Source organism: Panthera onca, chromosome A1 (genome assembly GCF_046562875.1).
Source record: "Panthera onca isolate mPanOnc1 chromosome A1, mPanOnc1 haplotype 2, whole genome shotgun sequence".
NCBI classification, from domain to species: domain Eukaryota; kingdom Metazoa; phylum Chordata; class Mammalia; order Carnivora; family Felidae; genus Panthera; species Panthera onca.
The window spans coordinates 129,784,484-129,806,155 of record NC_138339.1 but is presented as its reverse complement, the minus strand read 5'-3'; the positions used below and the strand labels follow the sequence as shown (position 1 = coordinate 129,806,155).

The window sequence follows — 21,672 nt, the reverse complement described above, 5'->3', positions numbered from 1 at the left end:
CCTATTTCATTTTCCCTATTAAGGAAATTAATTTCTGCATTGTAATTAAAATCACATTGAGAAATTATCTTGTTAAAGATAATTCCTTATGTAAGCATTGTAGTTAATGTCTTTAAAAGCTCTATCATTTCTTTCTTCCTGCTGTTTTAAACAAAATTTGCTATATGAGTGCTTTAATCACCTAGTTATAAGTGATGGTTAAAAATCTTTTTGAAGATTAGCTCTATCACCTGTCTGCAGGGCTTCTAGCCATAGTGCCAGGTATTTCAAATATATAAATATTAGTGAAAAGTAAATCTCTACCACCTAGGGGTGCCTGACTGGCTCAGTCAGTGGGGTATGCAGTTCTTGATCTCAGGGTTGTGAGTTCAAGGCCCATGTTAGTTGTAGAGATTCCTTAAAAATAATAAAGTTTTTTTTTTTTAAATAAAATCTTTTAAAAAAAGTAAATCTTTGCCATCTAATAAATGCTGAATAACTATAAATATATGATGGTGTGTATAACAACGTTTAGTTAATCACTAGTTTACATAGGGATGGTCTATTTAAAATCACAGTCTATAAATCGTTCATGTTCCTCCATATGTAAACATATGTAGAGGTCATTAAGATTTACCCATTTGTGACCCTTAAGTTGATGGTCTAAACTTTAGTAGATCTGACTGTATTAGTTTACTTTTGTAACCTTCCTTGTTCCAGAAATTATTTAGTAAGTTATATACATAGAGCATTGCCAAATAACATTTTAAGTTAGTGGAGAAATGAGACTCTATGGAAATATGGACAAGAAGGTAAAACCAGGAGAGTAGTAAGTATATAAATGTAGCCCATGAAATGTGATATGCTTGTTAAAGATTTTAGTAGTCACATGAAGATGGGAGGTCACAAAGTTAAGATTTACATTGTCTCAGAGATGAAAGGAAACCACTTCCCTGTAATCAAACCAGAGAAAAATGTCTCCCATAGGCATTTATGGCAAGGAGGACACTGTGTAGATTAATAAAAATAGGTCTTTAGCAAATGTCTTGGGGCTTTTAAATTTTTTTAATGTTTATTTATTTGGGGGGGCAGGAGGCAGAGAGAGAGAGGGAGACACAGAATCCGAAGCAGGCTCCAGGCTCTGAGCTGTCAGCATAGAGCCTGATGCTGGGCTGGAACTCCCAGAACTGTGAGATCATGACCTGAGCCAAAGTCAGATGCTTAACCAACTGAGCCACTCAGGTGCCCTGCTTTTTTTTTTCCCCCACACAGTGTGTTTCAGCATCTTTTTTTATCTTTCCTTGATGAGGTGTTCTTTGTAAGGTGGTGTGATTAAAGCCTAAGATAAATGTTGGAGTGTTTAGAGAACTAGGGGCACCCATTAGAATCACTTGGGTTTACCACTCCCAGGATACAACCAAGAAAATTTTAAACATGTTCACATAAAAACTTGTATAAGAATATTCATAGCAGCGTTATTCACAGTAGTCAAAATATGGAAATAACCCAAATGGTCATCAACTGATGAATGGATAAATGTGGTATATCCATATGTATTAGGGTTCTCCAGAGAAACAATACCAATAGGATATATATAAAGGAGTTTATTATAAGGAATTGGCTCACGTGATTGTAGAGGCTGAGAACTCCCAAGATCTGTAGTTGGCAAGATGGAGACCAAGGGAAGCCATTGGTATAGTTCCAGTCTGAGTTTGAAGGCCTGAGAACTAGGAGAGCCAAGGTTTCAGTTCAAGCCTAAAGGCGGGAAAAGACCACTGTTCCAGCTTATACATTGAGGCCAGCGAAGTTACCTCTTACTTGGAGGTTTTTGTTCTTTTCAGGTCATTGTCAGTTAATGTGATGAGGCTCACCCACATTGCGGGGGGGGCGGGGGGGGACAGTCTGTTTTAGTCTCCCAATTCAAATGTTAATTTCAAGACATACTCAGAATAATGTTCCACCAACATTTCCAAACATATGTCTAAGCACCCCATGGCCCAGTCAGGTTGACACATAACATTAACCCTCACTCATGGAAAATTATTCAGCCTCGAAAAGGAATGAAATATTGATATATGCTACAACATGGATAAACCTTGAAAACAACATGCTAAGTGATCAAAGAATCCAATCACAAAAGACCACATACTGTATTATTCTTTCTATGAAATGCAGATATCCATAGGGACAGAAAGCAAATTAGGGTTGCCAGGGGCTAGGGGAAGGAGAGAGAAGGGAATGAAGTGACTGCTAATGTGTTAGTGTATTTCCTTCGGGGGTGGTAAATGTTCTGAAATAAGATAGTAGTAATTGTGGCATAATCTTGTGAATATACTAAAACCACTGAGTTACACACTTTAAAATGGTGAATTGTATGGTATATGAATTACATCTCAGTTTAAAAAAAAAAAAAAATCACCTGTGTTATTAAAAATATACATGTCTGGGTTTCCATTATAGGCCAATAAATCAGAATTTCTGGGTCATGAGCAGAGGCATGTATGCTTTGTTAAAGTTCCCCAGGGGTTCTGATCTATCAGTCACTGAGCTAGAGCATTGCGAGCTTCCAAGCTATCCTCTAGAATTACATGGTCTTTTTCCCAACCAGACTTGATGGACATCGAACTGCATCTATTCAGTATGCTATTCTATCACAGTTGCCTAGAAGGCAGCTAATTTTTAGGTTTGCTTTAGGTACCCCACTGCATGCATTAACTGTCATCTGAGCTGGATGACTGGAGTTAATATTTAAAATTGAGCCTGACAGTACCTTATTTCATGATTAAGCTCTACTAAATTTAGTCCACAGAATAAAAAATTTGGTAGTTTAATAACCTGCCTCCCTCCTTTTTTAGATGAAAGGAACTGGAAGTGACCTGTCTTGCCCCAGGTCACAAAAGCAGCAATAGAAGGAGAACTTGACCTTACATTGTCAAATTGCTCCTATAACAGAAAAACAGTTCTGTTGTATTATAACTGCATCTGTCTTTCTTTTCTCTTTCTCCAGTAGTTTGTTTTGTAAACAATAATTGGAATTCTCAAGGACACATTTAACCCAAAAAGCTTTTCCCTATCAATTAGTGAGCCAGGCACTGTGCTGGTTGCATATGTTCACTCACTTAATCTTCATATCAGCTCTGTATGACAGGTGGTATTATTACCACCATCTTATAAGTAAACTGAGGCTCAGAATTTAAACTAATTTGCCCAAAGTCATCAAATATGAGAGCTTTGTAATGCTGAGATTTGAGCCTAGATGTACCTGAGTCCAAAACTTTTGCTCCTTAACTACCGTGCTGTATACTGTCTTCCAGAATGACGGTTAAAGGCAACTAGAAGCTGACCTTAAAAAAAAAAAAAGAAATGCTTAGCTTTCTGTTACTAATAATGAAAAAGTCCAAGCATAGTCTACTATGGGAGAATTTTTGAAAGTCACAGCAGCTGCAGTGGTACATTAGGTTGCCTTGGCAACAAAAGGACATTTACAACTGTATCATTTATATGTATATTTGTATTACTGTTTGCAGGAAAACTGAAGGTGGCCTTAATGACAGTTTAAGAAAATACCTATCTCAAATTACTGAATCATAGATGGGAGACTTAAGCATGTGACAGAAGTCCTGGACTTCCCTTCTTCTCACCCACCTCCCAGATCCTTATTCCTTATTAATTCCTGTGCCATTACTGTTGGCAAGAAGATAACTGCCACAAGTCTGCCCCTCCCTCCCACTTCCCATACCACTGAGTTTATTTCAGTTGCAAGGATTACTGCAAGAGGGTCCTAGCTTCCTCTTTGAAAAGTCCAGACTGTGAACTTGGGATGAGTTTCCTATATTCAGGCTTTTATGAGCCAAACCTGTTTCTGCAAGATTTTTTTGTCTATATTCCAAAGAGTCACCTTATAAGCTATTTGTTTTGGCTCTTGACAGCCTCGTCCACAATCACCAGGGTAATTACTGAAATAATTATGTTGGTGTTGCTGCTGCCGCTAAGTGACTGGGTTTCTTTTTTAAGGACAGTAGTACTCAGAACAGCCAACTTTTAAATTTTTCAATTCAGTTCAATGGCCCGGGAAAGTGTCATCACTATGTAGATAGATATATACTATTTTTGTGAAATTTCTGACTGTCTTGTGACTATCATTTGTCAGCTTGAAAGTAAAGGTCTATCTGACATACCTAACGCTTCTTACAACCTTGGCACATGTTAGGGGACAGATACAAATAGGGGGAAAAAAGTGGGGAGACTGATAGTATATTTCTCTCTTGTGATCTTTTACATCAGTAGTCTCTCTTGTGGGGTTCCCATGCAAGATGATCCAATGAGGCATTAAGTATAAAATACTAAAACATCTAGTTATATTCTTTTATTTCATCTTTTAAATATCTGTTTTGTGTATTTATGAGCCAGCCAGATTTTTCCAGGCCTCAAGATCCCTTCACACTGGCTTATTCCCCCTCTGTTGAGTTTAACATGATTCCAAGTAAAGGCAGAATCAGTACCACCTGTCAACAGCTGTATATTGAGTCTCATGTTGGTAACTTGATTGTTTTTGTTAACCAATTTAATATTATTTAGATACAAGAAAGATGGCTACAAGATAACCTTACTTTAAGGAAAAGAAATGAGGAACTAAAAGAAGTTGAAGAAGAAAGAAAACAGCATTTGAAGGAAATGGGTCAAATGCAGGTCTTACAAATGAAAAAGTATGTTTTTAAAAGGAGCCTTTAAAGGTCTCTTTATTGAAATGTAAACAATATTCAGTATATTTTTTAAAAAAGAATTTTAGCATAAGTGTACCTTGAGGCTTACAGGGAGGTGAATGGATTTTTTTATGCAACTATATGTCAGGGCTTTACGAATTGAATTACCAAAGAAGTGATAAAGAATTTGTAGTCATACTGGAGTGATGGGCAGGATTAAAAATGCGAAGTCCCCAGATCTCCCCAGTTAGCTATTTAAAAATCTCTTTCATATATTGAAAAAATCAAACTTTATAACTGGAAGAGCTCTTCATCTTCAGTCTCATTTTTAAAGCATTAGGACATTGAGACCCAGAAAAAAAAATCCACAGGAAATTATGATGAAGGCCTGGAATGTGACCCAGATATCCTAGCTCCCAAGCCTCAGCTCTTTAACATTGCATTGTTAGCACTCCCAGTGTTGAAGTTGAAAGAGTGAAGCTTTTAGAAGATACTTAAAATCGAAACAATTTATTCTTTGCTACTGAAGAAAAGCCAGGCATTTTTATAATTTCTTCTGTGCCTGGTACATAACAGTGATGTCTATATTCATTCAGACTACTAAGTAGGTCTGATCTTTTTCCAATCTGTCTTCAACTAGCGTGCAACAGAAATATCAAAACATAATCAGGCCAGTTCTGTAAGAATGTCCATAAACTGGAGAACAGTGCTTAATAAGAGGTGCTTAATACATAACTGTTAAATGAGTAAGGTTTTTAAAACACATATTCAAATCTGTATTACCTCCCAACTTATCAGAAAAGTTTGTGTATTTTACCTTTTGGGGTTATAATTATGCTTCTATTTGGGCAAGTGAGATTTTGTAGATTACAAACTTTTATTAATACCACAGAAACTAATAGTTTGAGATGAAATTGTATTTTGTCTCTGATGTACTGTGAACAAAATGATGACCCTTCTTAGTAACTTCTCTGTTGATAATTGTGCATTCTTGGTTCACAATCAGAATTTTGTGAATTTGTAATTTAATCACTGACAGTACTTTTTTTTAGGTTAGTGCTTAAAGTAAGGAATTTGTTCAGTGTTCAGAGTACCTTATTCGGCACACAGAAATCAGCTGTTTAGAAACCTGGATGCTTCAGAGATTTGGAAAGGAAGAAAATTTTCTTTAGTACTAAAGCCTTAATAAGGAGACTTATTATATATCTAAAAAGATCCAGCTTTTCCATTGCAGGCTGCTAAAAGCTAAAAATTGTCCTTAATTGTCATTTTTACCTTCTGTAGTGAACATCAGAAATTGGAAGAAAAAATAGATAATATAAAAAGAAATCACAGTTTGGCAATAGGGCGACAGAAAGGTTATGAGGAAGAAATTATACATTTTAAGAGAGAACTTCGAGAACCTCAATTTCGGGATGCGGAGGAAAAGTACAGGGAAATGATGATTGTCATGAGAACAACAGAGCTTGTGAACAAGGATCTGGACATTTATTATAAGACCCTTGACCAGTAAGTATTGGACTGGGGATTTGGTTTCCACGGCAGTATCGGCTAGCATGTTTTAGTCATATTTTCCCTTTTTTTACTTATTATATATAGTTGATACATACCAAAGAATGGAAATAAATATGTGTGTGTACGCATACACATGCATGCTTAAGTTACAAAGTTAAGTTTTAAAGCATTAAAATCTTAAAGACTACTCCTGATACCACCCTCCACACCCATTCCAAGAACTCTTGCATTACTACTAGGTGAGATCCACTTAGTAGCTCCTCATCTCAACCTTCTGTCCTCTTTGTTCCCCAGAACCACTGACATAGATTTTTGCTTTCTCTGCTTCAAAATAATAATAATAATAATAATAATAATAATAATAATAATTGTATCATATGTACTTTGAGTGTTTTTTTTTTTTTGAGCTTTTAAAAAAAATACCATATTCTGTGTCCTCTTCAAGGATTTGCCTTTTTTATCTGGTTTTTATATACTCAGGTTGTTTATAGCTATAGTTCATTCATTCATTTTCACTGATGTACAAAATTGTGTCATGGAAATACACCATGCTGTATCCATTTTCCTAGAGATGGACATACTGTGCTATTTTTACGTCTTTACTGATAGAACCTTTGCTGCTAGGAACATTCTTGTGATGTCTTCTGGAGCAAAAGTATGAGATTGTCTCGGGCATACGTAGGAGTAAAATTTTTGGCACTAAATTTTACAAAATAATGTTAAATTTGTCTTCCAAGGACTTTAAACTGCACTGCTAGCAGAATGTAAAGGTTTTCTCTGATGCATCGTCTGACACTGATTTTGTCAGTTTATTAGTTTTAGTGAATCTGATGGGTTTACAATGGTAAATCATTTTGGTCTTCATTTGCAGTCCCCTGATTTCTGGTGATCTATCTTACTTCCTTGCTTCTCTTTCTTCTCTTCCTTCCTTTTGTTCCTTCTCTTCCTTTTCTCTTTCTTTCTTTCTTTCTTTCTTTCTTTCTTTCTTTCTTTCTATTCAAGTTAGTTAACAACATACAGTGTATCTTGGCTTCAGGAGTAGAACCCATTGATTCATTTCTTATATATGACACCCAGTGCTCATCCAAAAAAGTGCCCTCCTTTGTGCCCATCATCCATTTAACCCCACCCACCTACCTCTCCTCCAGCAGCCCTCAGTTTGTTCTCTGTAGCATCTTTCCACGTTTAATCTTTTTTTTCCTGTTTGAAATGCTTGTGTCTTTCACCTATTTTTAATGTCTTAATGAGAGTGGTAGTGATCTGCATATGTTCTTTATCTCTTCTGAATTTCAGTTTTTTTTAGTTATATGTATTATAAATATCTTCTCAAACTTTTTTTTTATTGTTTTTTTTTATTTATTTTTTAATATATGAAATTTACTGTCAAATTGGTTTCCATACAACACCCAGTGCTCATCCCAAAAGGTGCCCTCCTCAATACCCATCACCCACCCTGCCCTCCCTCCCACCCCCCATCAACCCTCAGTTTGTTCTCAGTTTTTAACAGTCTCCTATGCTTTGGCTCTCTCCCACTCTAACCTCTTTTTTTTTTTTTTTTTTTTCCCTTCCCCTCCCCCATGGGTTTCTGTTACGTTTCTCAGGATCCACATAAGAGTGAAACCATATGGTATCTGTCTTTCTCTGTATGGCTTATTTCACTTAGCATCACACTCTCCAGTTCCATCCACGTTGCTACAAAAGGCCATATTTCATTTTTTCTCATTGCCACGTAGTATTCCATTGTGTATATAAACCACAATTTCTTTATCCATTCATCAGTTGATGGACATTTAGGCTCTTTCCATAATTTGGCTATTGTTGAGAGTGCTGCTATAAACATTGGGGTACAAGTGCCCCTATGCATCAGTACTCCTGTATCCCTTGGATAAATTCCTAGCAGTGCTATTGCTGGGTCATAGGGTAGGTCTATTTTTAATTTTCTGAGGAACCTCCACACTGCTTTCCAGAGCGGCTGCACCAATTTGCATTCCCACCAACAGTGCAAGAGGGTTCCCGTTTCTCCACATCCTTTCCAGCATCTATAGTCTCCTGATTTCTTCATTTTGGCCACTCTGACTGGCGTGAGGTGATATCTGAGTGTGGTTTTGATTTGTATTTCCCTGATAAGGAGCGACGTTGAACATCTTTTCATGTGCCTGTTGGCCATCCGGATGTCTTCTTTAGAGAAGTGTCTATTCATGTTTTCTGCCCATTTCTTCACTGGGTTATTTGTTTTTTGGGTGTGGAGTTTGGTGAGCTCTTTATAGATTTTGGATACTAGCCCTTTGTCCGATATGTCATTTGCAAATATCTTTTCCCATTCCGTTGGTTGCCTTTTAGTTTTGTTGGTTGTTTCCTTTGCTGTGCAGAAGCTTTTTATCTTCATAAGGTCCCAGTAATTCACTTTTGCTTTTAATTCCCTTGCCTTTGGGGATGTGTCGAGTAAGAGATTGCTACGGTTGAGATCAGAGAGGTCTTTTCCTGCTTTCTCCTCTAAGGTTTTGATGGTTTCCTGTCTCATATTCAGGTCCTTTATCCATTTTGAGTTTATTTTTGTGAATGGTGTGAGAAAGTGGTCTAGTTTAAACCTTCTGCATGTTGCTGTCCAGTTCTCCCAGCACCATTTGTTAAAGAGACTGTCTTTTTTCCATTGGATGTTCTTTCCTGCTTTGTCAAAGATTAGTTGGCCATACGTTTGTGGGTCTAGTTCTGGGGTTTCTATTCTATTCCATTGGTCTATGTGTCTGTTTTTATGCCAATACCATGCTGTCTTGATGATTACAGCTTTGTAGTAGAGGCTAAAGTCTGGGATTGTGATGCCTCCTGCTTTGGTCGTCTTCTTCAAAATTACTTTGGCTATTCGGGGCCTTTTGTGGTTCCATATGAATTTTAGGATTGCTTGTTCTAGTTTCGAGAAGAATGCAGGTGCAATTTTGATTGGGATTGCATTGAATGTGTAGATAGCTTTGGGTAGTATTGACATTTTGACAATATTTATTCTTCCAATCCATGAGCAGGGAATATCTTTCCATTTCTTTATATCTTCTTCAATTACCTGCATAAGCTTTCTATTGTTTTCAGCATACAGATCTTTTACATCTTTGGTTAGATTTATTCCTAGGTATTTTATGCTTCTTGGTGCAATTGTGAATGGGATCAGTTTCTTTATTTGTCTTTCTGTTGCTTCATTGTTAGTGTATAAGAATGCAACTGATTTCTGTACATTGATTTTGTATCCTGCAACTTTGCTGAATTCATGTATCAGTTCTAGCAGACTTTTGGTGGAGTCTATCGAATTTTCCATGTATAATATCATGTCATCTGCAAAAGAAGTGAAAGCTTGACTTCATCTTTGCCAATTTTGATGCCTTTGATTTCCTTTTGTTGTCTGATTGCTGATGCTAGAACTTCCAGCACTATGTTAAACAAGAGCAGTGAGAGTGGGCATCCCTGTCGTGTTCCTGATCTCAGGGAAAAAGCTCTCAGTTTTTCCCCGTTGAGGATGATGTTAGCTGTGGGCTTTTCATAAATGGCTTTTATGATCTTTAAGTATGTTCCTTCTATCCCGACTTTCTCAAGGGTTTTTATTAAGAAAGGGTGCTGGATTTTGTCAAAGGTCTTTTCTGCATCGATTGACAGAATCATATGGTTCTTCTCTTTTTTTTTTGTTAATGTGATGTATCACGTTGATCGATTTGCAAATGTTGAACCAGCCCTGCATCCCAGGAATGAATCCCACTTGATCATGGTGAATAATTCTTTTTATATGCTGTTGAATTCGATTTGCTAGTATCTTATTGAGAATTTTTGCATCCATATTCATCAGGGATATTGGCCTGTAGTTCTCTTTTTTTACTGGGTCTCTGTCTGGTTTAGGAATCAAAGTAATACTGGCTTCATAGAATGAGTCTGGAAGTTTTCCTTCCCTTTCTATTTCTTGGAATAGCTTGAGAAGGATAGGTATTATCTCTGCTTTAAACGTCTGGTAGAACTCCCCTGGGAAGCCATCTGGTCCTGGACTCTTATTTGTTGGGAGATTTTTGATAACCGATTCAATTTCTTCGCTGGCTATGGGTCTGTTCAAGCTTTCTATTTCCTCCTGATTGAGTTTTGGAAGCGTGTGGGTGTTTAGGAATTTGTCCATTTCTTCCAGGTTGTCCAATTTGTTGGCGTATAATATTTCATAGTATTCCCTGATAATTGTTTGTATCTCTGAGGGATTGGTTGTAATAATTCCATTTTCATTCATGATTTTATCTATTTGGGTCATCTCCCTTTTCTTTTTGAGAAGCCTGGCTAGAGGTTTGTCAATTTTGTTTATTTTTTCAAAAAACCAACTCTTGTTTTCTCTGATCTGCTCTACAGTTTTTTTAGATTCTATATTGTTTATTTCTGCTCTGATCTTTATGATTTCTCTTCTTCTGCTGGGTTTAGGCTGCCTTTGCTGTTCTGCTTCTATTTCCTTTAGGTGTGCTGTTAGATTTTGTATTTGGGATTTTTCTTGTTTCTTGAGATAGGCCTGGATTGCAATGTATTTTCCTCTCAGGACTGCCTTTGCTGCGTCCCAAAGCGTTTGGATTGTTGTATTTTCATTTTCGTTTGTTTCCATATATTTTTTAATTTCTTCTCTAATTGCCTGGTTGACCCAGTCATTCGTTAGTAGGGTGTTCTTTAACCTCCATGCTTTTGGAAGTTTTCCAGACTTTTTCCTGTGGTTGATTTCAAGCTTCATATCATTGTGGTCTGAAAGTATGCATGGTATAATTTCAATTCTTGTAAACTTATGAAGGGCTGTTTTGTGACCCAGTATATGATCTATCTTGGAGAATGTTCCATGTGCACTCGAGAAGAAAGTATATTCTGTTGCTTTGGGATGCAGAGTTCTAAATATATCTGTCAAGTCCATCTGATCCAATGTATCATTCAGGGCCCTTGTTTCTTTATTGACTGTGTGTCTAGATGATCTATCCATTTCTGTAAGTGGGGTGTTAAAGTTCCCAGCAATGACCACATTCTTATCAATAAGGTTGCTTATGTTTATGAGTAATTGTTTTATATATCTGGGGGCTCCGGTATTCGGCGCATAGACATTTATAATTGTTAGCTCTTCCTGATAGATAGACCCTGTAATTATTATATAATGTCCTTCTTCATCTCTTGTTACAGCCTTTAATTTAAAGTCTAGTTTGTCTGATATAAGTATGGCTACTCCAGCTTTCTTTTGGCTTCCAGTAGCATGATAAATAGTTCTCCATCCCCTCACTCTCAATCTAAAGGTGTCCTCAGATCTAAAATGAGTCTCTTGTAGACAGCAAATAGATGGGTCTTGTTTTTTTATCCATTCTGATACCCTATGTCTTTTGGTTGGCGCATTTAATCCATTTACATTCAGTGTTATTATAGAAAGATACGGGTTTAGAGTCATTGTGATGTCTGTATGTTTTATGCTTATAGTGATGTCTCTGGTACTTTGTCTCACAGGATCCCCCTTAGGATCTCTTGTAGGGCTGGTTTAGTGGTGACAAATTCCTTCAGTTTTTGTTTGTTTGGGAAGACCTTTATCTCTCCTTCTATTCTAAATGACAGACTTGCTGGATAAAGGATTCTCGGCTGCATATTTTTCCTGTTCAGCACACTGAAGATATCGTGCCAAGCCTTTCTGGCCTGCCATGTTTCAAAGGAGAGATCAGTCACGAATCTTATTGGTCTCCCTTTATATGTGAGGGCACGTTTATCCCTTGCTGCTTTCAGAATTTTCTCTTTATCCTTGTATTTTGCCAGTTTCACTATGATATGTCGTGCAGAAGATCGATTCAAGTTACGTCTGAAGGGAGTTCTCTGTGCCTCTTGGATTTCAATGCCTTTTTCCTTCCCCAGTTCAGAGAAGTTCTCAGCTATAATTTCTTCAAGTACCCCTTCAGCACCTTTCCCTCTCTCTTCCTCCTCTGGGATACCAATTATGCGTATATTATTTCTTTTTAGTGTATCACTTAGTTCTCTAATTTTTCCCTCATACTCCTGGATTTTTTTCTCTCTCTTTCTCTCAGCTTCCTCTTTTTCCATAACTTTATCTTCTAGTTCACCTATTCTCTCCTCTGCCTCTTCAATCCAAGCTGTCGTCGTTTCTATTTTGTTTTGCATTTCGTTTAAAGCGCTTTTCAGCTCCTCGTGACTGTTCCTTAGTCCCTTGATCTCTGTGGCAAGAGATTCTCTGCTGTCCTGTATACTGTTTTGAAGCCCAGCGATTAATTTTATGACTATTATTCTAAATTCACTTTCTGTTATATTATTTAAATCCTTTTTGATCAGTTCATTCGCTGTTGTTATTTCCTGGAGATTCTTTTGAGGGGAATTCTTCCGTTTGGTCATTTTGGATACTCCCTGGAGTGGTGCCTACCTGCAGGGCACTTCCCTTGTGCTGTGGTGTATAACTGGAGTTGGTGGGCGGAGCTGCAGTCAGACCTGATGTCTGCCCCCCCGCCCACCGCTGGGGCCACAGTCAGACTGGTGTGTGCCTTCTCTTCCCCTCTCCTAGGGGCGGGATTCACTGTGGGGTGGCGTGGCCCGTCTGGGCTACTTGCACACTGCCAGGCTTGTGGTGCTGGGGATCTGGCGTATTAGCTGGGGTGGGTAGGCAAGGTGCACGGGGGCAGGAGGGGCAGGCTTAGCTCGCTTCTCCTTAGGTGATCCACTTCAGGAGGGGCCCTGTGGCAGCGGGAGGGAGTCAGATCCGCTGCCGGAGGTTTGGCTCCGCAGAAGCACAGAGTTGGGTGTTTGCGCGGAGCGAGCAAGTTCCCTGGCAGGAACTGGTTCTCTTTGGGATTTTGGCTAGGGGATGGGCGGTGGACATGGCGCTGGCGAGCGCCTTTGTTCCCCGCCAAGCTGAGTTCTGTCTTCCGGGGGCTCAGCAGCTCTCCCTCCCTTTGTCCTCCAGCCTTCCCGCTTTCTGAGCAGAGCTGTTAACTTATGACCTCCCAGACGCTAAGTCGCGCTTGCTGTGGGAACACAGTCCCTCTGGCCCCTCCGCTTTTGCCAGCTAGACTCGGGGTCTCCACTTGGCCGGCGAGCCGCCCCTCCGCCCTGGCTCCCTCCCGCCAGTCCGTGGAGCGTGCACCGCCTCGCCGCCCTTCCTACCCTCTTCCGTGGGCCTCTCGTCTGCGCTTGGCTCCGGAGACTCCGTTCTGCTAATCCTCTGGTGGTTTTCTGGGTTCTTTAGGCAGGTGTAGGTGGAATCTAAGTGATCAGCAGGACGCGCGGTGAGCCCAGCGTCCTCCTACGCCGCCATCTTCCCTTCAACCTCTTCTCAAACTTTTTATGTTTATCTTTACGCCTTCTTACAGTGTCTTTTAATGAACAGGTTTGATTTTGAGTTAGTTGAATTCACAAATTTTTTTTAAAATTTTATTTATTTATTTTTAATGTTTATTTTTGAGAGAGAGTGTGCGAGAGCGCGAACAGGGAAGGAGCAGAGAGAGGGAGACAGAGGACCCGAAGTGGGCTGTTTAATGAAAGTGGAGAGCCCACCAAGGGACATGAACTTACAAACTGTGAGATCATGACCTGAGCCAAAGTTGGATGCTCAACAGACTGAGCCACCCAGCCACCCCACAAATCTTTTTTTTTTTTAATTTTTTAAAATGTTTGTTTATTTTTGAGAGAGAGAGAAAAAAACAGAGCACAAGCAAGGGAGGAGCAGAGAGAGCGGGAGACACATAATTAGAAGCAGGCTTCAGGCTCCAAACTGTCAACACAGAGCCCGATGCAGGACTCGAACCCACAAACTGTGAGATCATGACCTGAGCTGAAGTCGAATGCTTAACTGACTGAGCCACCCAGGTGCCCCACAAATCTTTTCTAATTAGTTCTTTTTATGTCTTAAGAAATCCTACCCTACTACTATATTTTCTTCTAAAAGTTTTAGTTTTTGCTATTCACATTTAAGTATTTAATTCTAAGTTGAATTTTACCTAAGTGAGAGGTGGGAATCTAGTTTCATTTTTCCCTTGATAACCAGCCATTTTGGCTCTGTTTATTCAATAGTCAATCCTTTTCTCAATGATTTGAAGTGTCATCTCTGTTATATATCAGAATTCCCTACGTGTATGAGTCTGTCCTGGGTTTTCTGTTCTGTGTCGCTGGTTACTTTGTCTTTTTGCCATTACTGGGACCGACTTAATTACTACTATTCAACAAATAGCAGAATTTTGTTTTTTATTCAGTCTGACCATCTTTGTGTTTTTTTTCATTGTCATTTTAATTCATTTTGGATAACTTAAAGAGTTGTATTTAGTTCTCCCCCCCCCCCCCAACTTACCTGCCTTTGGTGGGATTGATTTATTTTTGTTTATTCATTTTTCCCAGGCACCCCAAGCAGGTGGTATTTTAACAAAACTTATAGGTAATTCTTATGCACATCAAAGTTTAAAAACCATGGCTTTAATGTGAATTGCTTTATCTTCTTCCTGAATATGGATGATCTTCTCTGCAGTGTTTTTGTTGTCTAGTATTTTCTTTTCTTAGTGTTTCTCTATCCTTTCAAAGTAGTGATAATTACTGCTGTGGTGGTGGTTCATACTTATTGTTTCTTTGAAATTTTTTTGTTTTATTTTTGAGAGACAGAGCATGAGCCGGGAAAGGCTGAGAGAGAGGAGACACAGAATCTGAAGCAGGGTCAGGGTCTGAGCTGTCAGCACATAACCCATTGCAGGGCTTGAACTCACGAACTATGAGATCATGACCTGAGCCAAAGTCAGACACTTAACTGACTGAGCCACCCAGGTGCCCCGCTCAGTGCTTATTTGGATAAACCCTCATGTTTACCAGTTTTTAAAAAATCCTGCTCTGCTTTTTTAGGTTCCATTTCCCTTCCCCCCCGAAGTACCACCCTGACTGATTTTTTCAGTGTAGGATTGTTGGTAGTGAATTCTCTTTCAGCCACTGAAAGTCTTTGCTCTCAATCTTGACATATTAGCTGGGCAGAGAGTTCTAGATTGAGAGGTGTGTTTTTTTGTTTTCCTGCCACTTTGAAAACATTCCATTTTATCCTGGCCTCTATGGTTGCTGTTGAGAAATCAATCTAATTATTCCTTTGGAGGTTATATGCCTTTGTTCTCTAGTTTTGTTCTCTTAAGGTTTTTATTTGTCTCCATCATTCTGCATTTTTCTTTCATTTCTTCTGTTCAAGTACTGTATAGATCTTGGATCTGAGGATTGATAGCTTTCATCACTTTTGGAAAGTTCTCATGTATTATCTCCTCAAATACTATCCTTTCTTCACTTCTCTCTATTCCCCCCTTTAGACAGAAATAGACTTTCTCATCCTTTCCTACAGAGATTTATATATACTGGTAATAAACTGGCCCGCTTCCTCATAAATATTTTCCAGGTCACAAATTCTTTAGCTGCTATTTGTGCTACCTATTAACATAGACATAGAGTCAGTTTTGGTTTTGATCTGCTAGGAGTTCCAGAGATAACACTAACCTGGGTCCAGTTTTTATGTTAATTTCTCAATTTGGGAGTTATTGAACTACACTGGTAGTAAAATACTGAACCTTAAACCCATCCTGCTATGACTCTTGATTTTGGCTCAGGTCATGATTTCATGGTAGTGGGATCGAGCCCCGCATTGGGCTCCACACTGAGGGTGGAGCCTGCTTGGGATTCTCTCTCCGTCTTCCTCTGCGTCTCTCTCTCAAAAAGAAAAAGAGAGTCTCAGCCTTTAAGTTGGGAATCACTTCTAACTTTGTACCTCACTTGGGCCCGTGTCTCATCTTCTGGTTGATAGTACCCAATCCTAAGGTTATGAAAATAATAATAAAGTTTAGCTGCAGTATCAGATGATTATTCTGGTTTTCATTTTCTTCTTTGTCTCCATCACATAGGGATCTCCCTTTATTTCTTATGAACTCAACTATGAATATAAACTCCTTATTATTAAAAATTTGATCTTGTTTCTAGGCATTTGTAGCAGAAGTATCAGTTACCTCAGATTTTGTTGTTTTCTGAAAAGGAAAATACCTTCCTCAGTGGTAAGAGAACTATACAGAAGGATCTCTTCTAAGTTTTCTTCTGGTCAGAAAGTACATAGCAGACCGGCCTCAGCAGTGGCATTCAGATCACAGGACTCAGGAAGGCAGGAGTACCTTGCTTTTAGTATGAGGATATTTTAGTTAATGATGAAAATAAAGGTGGCCCCAGAATCACCTAGCCATAACCTGGGATGATACAAGTTTGGGGAAGCTCATAATATTTTAAGACAAGTTAGATCCTTTTACTGTGAAAACTGGGAATCAGCCAATTCTGTTGGTCATTTTTTTTTTAATTCATTTTTTAGAAATGAATACTACTAAGACTTTTGTTGAATGAAGTTAGAGTTCCAAAAACTCTTAGTGGGGTTATTGGTTATTCTAGGGATACATCTTTTGTTCTCTTTCATCGTGAGTGAATAGGTTAACATTACACAGTTTCCTGGATCCAGAAAGGCTCATGGAAATGTATGCATGCACCAAGCGGGAACTCTTGTTTTTTAACCTTTGTGAATCTTGAAAACTCCCCTAGTTTTATTTCATTTTTTTTTAAGTTTTTAAATTTATTTTTGAGAGAGAGAGGGAGAGAGAGAACAAGTGGGGGAGGAGCAGAGAGAGAGGGAGACACAGAATCCAAAGCAGGCTCCAGGCTCTGAGCTGTCAGCACAGAGCCCCACACGGGGCTCAAACTCACAAACCCTTGAGATCATCACATGACCTGAGCCAAAGTTGGACACTTAACCCACTGAACTACCCAGGTGCCCCAGAAACTCCCCTAGTTTTTAGACCCAGTAATTTAAAGTGTTGAAATTTAAGATTTTTTTTTTCCAGTTTATTCATTTTTGTTTTTGTTTTTAATGGTTATTTTTTATTTGGGAGAGTGTCAGCAGAGGAGGGGCAGAGGGAGAGTGAGAGATAGGATCCAAAGCAGGCTCTGTGCTGACAGCAGAGATTCTGATACGGGGCTCAAACTCCCAAACTGTGAGGTCATGACCTGAGCCAAAATCAAACACTTGATTGAGCCACCCTGGAACCCCAAAATGCTAGGTTTTGAAACAAGAACTCTAGCAAGACATTAAAAATCCTTGCCCAGCAGACTGTATGTACACACATTGTCTTCTCCCCCCTCCCCCTTTTGCCTTTCAGATTCTTTTTAGTCTTTTCAGCTACCTCCTATATTTATGCCTTTAGGAAGCTTTTTACTTTTTTAGTTCTTAAGCAACAGATGCTGCAGATGCCCAGTAAACTTGTCAAACATTTTCTGAGCACTAAGAAATAGGAGACCTACTCCTAGTAAGGCAAGTTTATTTCAAGAGACAAGAATCCTAAGAGATTTTTATCATTAAAAACCTCTTTTATAGAGTAGGGTAACTTAAATTGGTTGTCTTGAAAAAATAAAAATCTTACAAAGCGGAAAATGTTTTTGTAAAAGTTGGCAAATTCTTCCTTTTTAAAGCCTCAAAAATTTGTAATAAATGGTTAAAAGTATTTTCTATGGAGACTACTTTAATTCATATTCTGACGTTTGACATTTAGCAAATTATTTAAGTGTCCTGGGGTTCAGTTTCCTTATCTATAAAATGGAAATTTTTTTTAACTCAGTTATAATAGTATAGAGTCAGAGTTGTAAGGAAAACTAAGAGGCCATTTAAGGCAGCTTTCTTTGTCATCTTCCATTCTTTAATATAAATTATTTTTTTTAATGATTTTAAGGTTTTAAAGTTTATTTTGAGGGAAGAGAGAGAGCAAGCATGAGTACATGCACTAGGGGGGAAAGGGTGGAGAGGAGAGAAAGAATCCCAAACATATGCGGGGTTTAGTCCCACAACTGTGAGACCATGAACTGACCCAAAATCAAGAGTCAGACACTCACCCAGCTAAGCCACCCAGATGCCCCTATATAAATTCTTATACTGTCTATTCTTTACTAGTACTGTTGAACTTTAAGAACATGTAGGTTTCTCTTTCTATTTAAACATTCTTTGAGACCAAATTTTTCAAGGGTGGGAGCTAAACAGAAGGGACGTTTAATGTTAATTGAATACTGTTAGCCTTAATCTACCTGTAAAGATCAAGTATTTATCAAGATTGAGAAGAGAATCCAAGATTACCCAAAATTAACTTCAGTGATAGGTGTAATTCAGGGGCTACTTGAGGTCTTTCTAAGGCAACAGAATGTGGCATTTAAGCTGGGGCCTGACTCATGACAGGGAACAACATATGCAAAAAGCTGAGATGCAAGCCTTCCAGATGGAGAGAATATCTGATGTATAGGCCCCAAGACTAGTTTGAACAGGAGGAGTTCAAGGACTAGGAAGAAGGCAAGCATAGCTAGAATATAGTGAGCAGGGGAATGAGGTCAGAGATAGATGGTTCCCAGACTGTGTGGTGCCCTTGCATTTATTCTCTGTATGATAGGTAGTCCCTGGTGGGTTTGAAGTAGGGACGTAATATAATCTGATCCATAGTTTGAAGAAATTGTACTGGCTGCTATTTGCACAATGTATTGTAGGGGGACAAGAATAGAAATGAGACTAGTGGAGGAGACTGTTCTATTAATCCAAGAGATGGTGGTGGACTAGACTAGGGAGGTAGGAGTGAAAATGGAGGGAAGCAGATGGACTCAAGATTTGTTTTGGAAATGGAGTTGACTGCCTTGCTTCTGAATTGAATGCAAGGGAGGAAAAGGAAAGAAAAAAATCAGAGATTGCTCCTACATAATTTTACTTAAGCAAAAGGTGGAATACACTGCGATTCCTTGAAATGGGCAGGATTTGGAAAGGAAAATCGAGAGGCTTTTTAGACACTTTTTTTTTTAAGTTTATTCATCTATTTTAAAAGAAAGAGCAGGCAGGGGAGGGGCAGAGAAAAAGGAAAGGGAGAATCCCATGCAGGCTCCACACTGTCAGCCTAGAGCCGGAGGGACCTGATTCCACAAATGAGATCATGACCTGAGCCAAAATCAAGAGTCAGATACTTAACTGAGAATGAGGTTCCTATAGGCACATCAAGGAGTTGGATATATAGAGTCTAGACTTTAGGAGTAAGGTATAAATTTGGGAATCATCAGCGTATATGTAGTATCTAAAGCCACACACACAGATTACATGAGAGAACTATAGATAGAGAAGGGAAGGGTCCCAAGACTCCTAATGTTTACAAATCAAATGAAGTAGCTCATGGAGTAGAAAAATTTTTAAAGATACGGTATCCTCGGTGACTCGGTTGAGCATCCAACTCTTGATTTCAGCTCAGGTCATGATCCCAAGGTCCTAAGATCGAGCCCTGCTTCGGGCTCTGCGCTGGGCATGGAGCCTGCTTAAAATTCTCTCTCTCCCTCTCTTTCTGCCCCTTTCCCCTACTCGTGTTCGTTCTTTCTAAAATAAAATAAAAAATAAAAGGCATGGTATCTTAAAAACCAAGTAAAGAAAGTATTTCAAAAATCTAGTGTTATTGAGAGATCAGAGGAGATGAGCACTCACAGGTGACCCCTCATTTTGACAAATGGAGGTGTTAATGATTTTGAGGAGCAATCTTAGTGGCATGGTTTGAACTGAAGCTTTGGAGTTGGATGAGGAGAGAGTGGGGTTAAGAAGTAGAGACAGTGAGTATAGATAATTCTTACAAAACGTTCTTTGAAGAGGAGCCGGAAAGTGGGGTGATAGGTAGAGGGGACTGAGGGGCCAAATTAGGTAGGCTGGTCTTTTAAATTTTACTTGCATGTATTCTACCGCAAGGTAACTCTGTCTAATTACACTGACTTCCAGACTTAGGGTTTCATATATGTTAACTGAATAGAAAACTAGACCTAGGACCCGTCAAGCAATCCCTGCATACCTTAAGAGGCATTGGCAGCAGGAAGAAGAGGAATTCCCTAAATTACGGCACATGTTTATTCAAAAATCCCTGTTAGTATTTTCTTGTCGACCTCTGGGGAAGACGGGAATAACATACCCTATGCCTCCTGCAAACTGCTAATGGTCCAGTAGTGGAGACCATGGTAGGTGCTCCACAGTCTGTATTTGACCTTGGCCTTGAATAATGAACAAAGGGCACCTTAGTAGAGAAAAGTGCCTCGGTGCCACTTTAGTAGAGAAAAGTGCCTCAGTGCCACAGCCATCACACAGAACAGTGTGAGGGGGCTTGATGGGGCCAGTCAGGAGGAGCTTGTGGGGGCGGGGAGGTGCAGAGGTGCTTTCCAGCAATTTAGGCTTGCCTAAGGAACAAAGCCAGGCTGTTTACTGAGTTCTGTTATCTGGTAATCAGATGGATTCTTCTAAATGAGAAGAAAAGTGGTACAGATTTCCCCCAAATTGAGTCTCTGTGGGCTTGTGCTTGCAAACAGTGGCCTTCTTAAAGTTTATACTGTGAGCCTTAAATTTGCCTTCTCACCTAGAAAGGTCCAAAATTTCCCTCATTGTTTCACCTCTTAGAATGAAGCATGCGATCCGTGTATTGTTGCATTCGACTGTCTATTTAAGGTAACACAGGAAATTAGCAGTGCATTTTCAAGAAAAGCCGATTACCATCTGTTATTAGTAATCATCTAAAAACATCACTGATTATAAGCATTGCCAGTGGTCAGAGACACTTCTACTAGATGAGAAGGGGGAAAACTACATCATTTAGAATATATTATCCCTTACCCCTTTAAAAGAAGATATCAATTAAAATTAAATGATTTTTGGAATGTATCACTTAAAAGTGCAGTAATCTATCCTCTGCCCCAAACTTTCCACTGTCATTTTTCCCCAAATGTAGAATGTTGCATATTAAGTCACACTTCTTCTAAAACTCAATGAAAATGTGTAGCTTTTATAGTTTTGCAGCCAAGGCAGCCAACTATGTGAGTCTGTTTAGAGCCTGGCTCCCTGTACTCAAGGAGAGCTTACAAGAGTGCTTGATCCAGTGCTCGCCTCATGGCCACCATTCTCGTCCTCACTGTGCGCACAGTGCAATTTCACACCAGTAGCCTCTCTAGCATCAAGCAGGTAGATTACAAAACCAAAAGATAGCTGGTAGTATTTCTCACTCACTACAGTTTTGTTTTTTTTTTTTTAACTAAATGTTTATCTTTCAGTGTGGTTGAACCACTGCCTGAATTTTAAAAGCTGATATTTAGGAGCCTGGCTAAAGGCAATTAGTTCAGTAGTTTTAAGGGTTTTAGGATATTAATTTAATAGTCTTTAAGGGTTTCATTTAGAAAAAAGAAGTCATTTTTCTTTTAAACTTTACAACTTCAGTTTGGTAAATGACAGATTTTGAGTTTTGCTTAGTAGTGAAAATCACTGTTAGTTCAGAACATGATACTCAGTAGAACGTGACACTCATGATATCATTCCTTTCTACAAGAGCACTTCCGCTGACCTAAATGTAGGAAGACAGGAAGTTCTGACAGTGATAAGTACTAGGGCAGTAGGGAAGAGTATCCAGTGTAACCATCAATA

The 21,672-nt window shown here is 38.9% G+C and overlaps 1 protein-coding gene across 3 annotated transcripts in view; it reads left to right on the top strand.

Annotated features, from left to right (window-relative positions):
* Positions 1–21,672, top strand: part of RAD50 (RAD50 double strand break repair protein) — a 94,511-nt gene that overhangs the window by 57,422 nt on the left and 15,417 nt on the right. For all 3 annotated transcript variants that reach the window (XM_060636186.3, XM_060636187.3, XM_060636185.3), the window contains 2 exons: positions 4,558–4,685; positions 5,967–6,191. In XM_060636186.3, coding sequence (XP_060492169.2) covers positions 4,558–4,685; positions 5,967–6,191 — 353 coding nt within the window. The remainder of the gene's footprint in view (positions 1–4,557; positions 4,686–5,966; positions 6,192–21,672) is intronic.